This window comes from Haliotis asinina, chromosome 4 (genome assembly GCF_037392515.1).
Source record: "Haliotis asinina isolate JCU_RB_2024 chromosome 4, JCU_Hal_asi_v2, whole genome shotgun sequence".
In the NCBI taxonomy this organism is placed as follows: domain Eukaryota; kingdom Metazoa; phylum Mollusca; class Gastropoda; order Lepetellida; family Haliotidae; genus Haliotis; species Haliotis asinina.
The window spans coordinates 6003231-6006534 of record NC_090283.1 but is presented as its reverse complement, the minus strand read 5'-3'; the positions used below and the strand labels follow the sequence as shown (position 1 = coordinate 6006534).

Sequence of the window (3304 nt, the reverse complement as noted above, 5' to 3'; positions counted from 1 at the left end):
TCTAATTCGAGTCAAAATAAAAAATCGCTGCAATGGGAAAGGACACAAAAAATATTCTTACCAGCCCAAGTACAACACGTCACCGGGTATTTGAGTGTTTAGAGTCACTCACTCACTCACTCACTGTCTTTTTGCAGGCTTCAGAATCAAAATGGTTACACGCGAAGCATTGTTCTGTGGGCGGTTCCATTGCCATCAGTCACTTGAACATAGGTGACTGAAGCACAACAGCCTCAACGTGCGATCGTGTCTGCAGGACGATGGGACTATCGTTGTTTACGATATGCATCATTATATCAAATTATAAACGGACGTGTGAATAAATAATATTATCAATAGAGAATAGATATCGAGACAAAGAAAGATTGGTTTCATGGTCTGCCGAACTTTCTAACTACGAATGATTATCTATATGCTTTGACTCTTGTTTCTTCGAACCTAGTGCAGTGTAGAAAGACTGACGCACTCAGCGTTAAAGGTCGCCGACAAAGGCTGCCAACGTATTGTAACACAAATATATGAACATATGCACAACAATGTAATTAAATGTGCAAAGAAATAGCCGACAATCCCATCCCGGAGTGTCTCTTTAGAGAATGTAGGAATATGATATTGCATTTTCAGTTGTTTGCTGATAATAGCCATAAATAACTCATTTTGACCGAAATCACTTCTGTCAAGGAAACATCTGTTGTCACTGGTCAAAAGAAAGTTATATTGCGGGTAGGAGATGACCTGACCTTTCGAAAAACATACACATGTTGTTTCTTTTTCTGCCTTAGTTCACAATTAGTTCACTGTCAAACACTTAATTTCCCAATATATCGTAATACGTATCACAATGCCGGTACCTGAATCGCAATATACTGCAATACAGTTCCACTGCCATTATTGCCTAATTGTGTAGGCTCTTGGATACTTGCCCCAGGACCATAATATCGCAGAACGAATGCTCCTTATTTGAACTGATCTGTCAGATCACACGTGATGTTTTGTGAGCACGTAGATATGTAGTAGCTGACCCAGCCCGTGGCTGTTGTGGTTGCTGTAGATGTTGTAAACAGGCAGGGTGGATCGGCAGATGGATTGTAGCTGAAACCGAGGCAAGGTTTGGTCACGTGGCACTTGATACCGCAGTCATTGGCTGATACGGCATTCACTGCAGTGACAGGTGTGGACAGCTTCTTGTTCAGACTCTTGTCGTACTTAGCAGCTGAAATAAGGAAAATAATATACTCTAGAAGAGGTTCATTGAATGGGATAAACAGCACTACTGCTTGGTGTTGTGAAGCACTGTAACACTGATTGTCACATACAGGTAAAATACATCTGGGATTAGCATACATGACGTTGGTGTTCCCTTGTTAGGTTGTGGGTGTTTGCGTGGGTAGCAGATGTCATTTTACATCACATCTTTACATATTTAAACCCGCGTTGAAGACGGGTGGCTGATCGGTAAATAACAAATACTTACCGTTTTTCCTTGTGGGAGTGCCCTCCACCTCCACCTCCTGCACCGCCAGGTAGTCTGTGATGTTTCTCCAAACCCGCACAAATCGCACAGGCTGCTCATGGGTACAGTTGAAGGTCAAGGTCACTCCTACTAACGTGTCTACTGGCCATTGACCACACCAGGTCACGTCGTCATCCGGGCAGTCAACGTCTGCTGACGACACACCAATATATGCACCTCGGAGTTCTGAAGCTGAAACATTTAAGGGATGTTACTTGTGTCTGTAGTTGAAGTGTATAGCTGGATAACGACTAGATCAGTACAGTTCCTGATACACTGTTCAAGAGCCTGACACGAAGAGACATAGGTACAAGGTTCAAACATAAATGGACTGTCTGCTGCTTACTATGAGGTCAATATCATCATACATTATTGATTTTATGGATCGTGGCCATTTAGAGAAGAAAGGGTTATAAAGGTGTTGTGAAATGTATTGGATACGGATACATGTCCTTGGTAAATCTGATAGAATGTGGTAATTTGCTAACTACCACAAATAAAGGCTCACCATGAGTATTGTGGTCGTCACTTGTGACAGTGATGTTGTGTACGGTATAGAAACCTTGTAGGTCTCCCTGCCAAAAGGGGCGTGTCTGGTAGTCACTTCTCGCTGGAAAGTCGGTGGTCTTGCTTCCATCAATGGCATAATAAGAGTGGTAGGGATATGTGTTGCCGCCATGTTTCACAGCAAAAGTGCTACTTAGGCGTCCCACTTTGTTGAGCATGATATTTTCTGCCTTGACATTGAGCCGGCCTGGAATGCAATTGTTATAATGTGTGCATAACTAGAAAGACGAGTAATCATACATGCGCTTTAATAGCAGTAATCGGTTTTGATATCTTCAATACATAGTGACATATGACTTAGTCCAGTCGCGAATTTGACGGAGAAGACAATGATAGAATATCTTAGTGGTGCTGCATATTTCCCCAGTGCAGTATGTTTGATAGCAGACGAAAGTGTCAAGTTGCAATCTCTTTGTAAGTCAGTAGCTCCAAAAGAGAGAAAGGTTATTCCGTCAGTCATTCCTCCACCAACCCAGGAAGATCCGGGTTACACGTGGTTTTCAGCAAAAGTTTTACGGAATGACGACAGACGGGATCGAGTGGTCAGTGGCCCTGACTAGGTTTATACATGTCAGTGTATCCTAAATGCTCAAATCGCTTCTCAGTAAGACAAACAAACAAATCTTTCGTCAAACAGACACACATGCACACACACGCAAACGTGCTGGCGAAGATATATGTAAACACACACGCACACACATGCACGCACACAGTTGCATTTTTACCTATCCAAACGTGGCTTTGATCTTTCATTTCATGAGGGAGCAAAACTCAGTTGCTTAAAAAAAGTTCAACCGCATTGTGTCTAGCAACTTAATGTTCCACGTACCTTTCACGAGTATGCAACCCAAGGTGAACACCAAATCTGGGACTGAGAGAAGCATCCTTTACTCGTCTCCTGGTGATGTCTTAATATTTAAAATTATTATCCTTGTCAGCAGTGCAAGACGTGACCGGAGTGCCTTGAGAGAAACCAATGTTTAACATTACAGTCATGCACTGTAATTGATAAACTGGAACACATACGATGGCTTGTATACAAGTACCTATGATTGGGGCTACTGACTTTGTGAAGATTTTGAACATATAATCAGTGCTTACTTCATTTAAGCATGACTGATAATGAGCTTCATCTGGCTGGAAGGCCATGCTAATAGGATCAATGAACGCATCTTAATGAAAACAATTTGTGTAATGGTAGTAGTGTGGTGGTTATTGCTGGTT

General features: G+C 42.1%; 1 protein-coding gene across 1 annotated transcript; it reads right to left on the bottom strand.

Annotated features, from left to right (window-relative positions):
• Nucleotides 1-956: 956 nt before the first annotated feature.
• Nucleotides 957-2964, bottom strand: LOC137281251 (uncharacterized). The gene is made up of 4 exons (XM_067812396.1): nt 2910-2964; nt 2022-2267; nt 1475-1705; nt 957-1213 (listed from the first exon to the last, which is right to left on the bottom strand). The coding sequence occupies exons 1-4, from the start codon at nt 2962-2964 to the stop codon at nt 957-959; spliced, it is 789 nt and encodes a 262-aa protein (XP_067668497.1).
• Between the last annotated feature and the right edge of the window lie 340 nt (nt 2965-3304).

What these genes read in the sequence shown, in the direction of transcription:
- LOC137281251 (XM_067812396.1), bottom strand. Translation starts at nt 2,964, where the DNA reads ATGCTTCTCTCAGTCCCAGATTTGGTGTTCACCTTGGGTTGCATACTC. An exon ending in TGACGACCACAATACTCATG is followed by an intron (nt 1,706 to 2,021) that starts GTGAGCCTTTAT and finishes TAAATGTTTCAG; the next exon opens with CTTCAGAACTCCGAGGTGCA. An exon ending in CACTCCCACAAGGAAAAACG is followed by an intron (nt 1,214 to 1,474) that starts GTAAGTATTTGT and finishes TCCTTATTTCAG; the next exon opens with CTGCTAAGTACGACAAGAGT.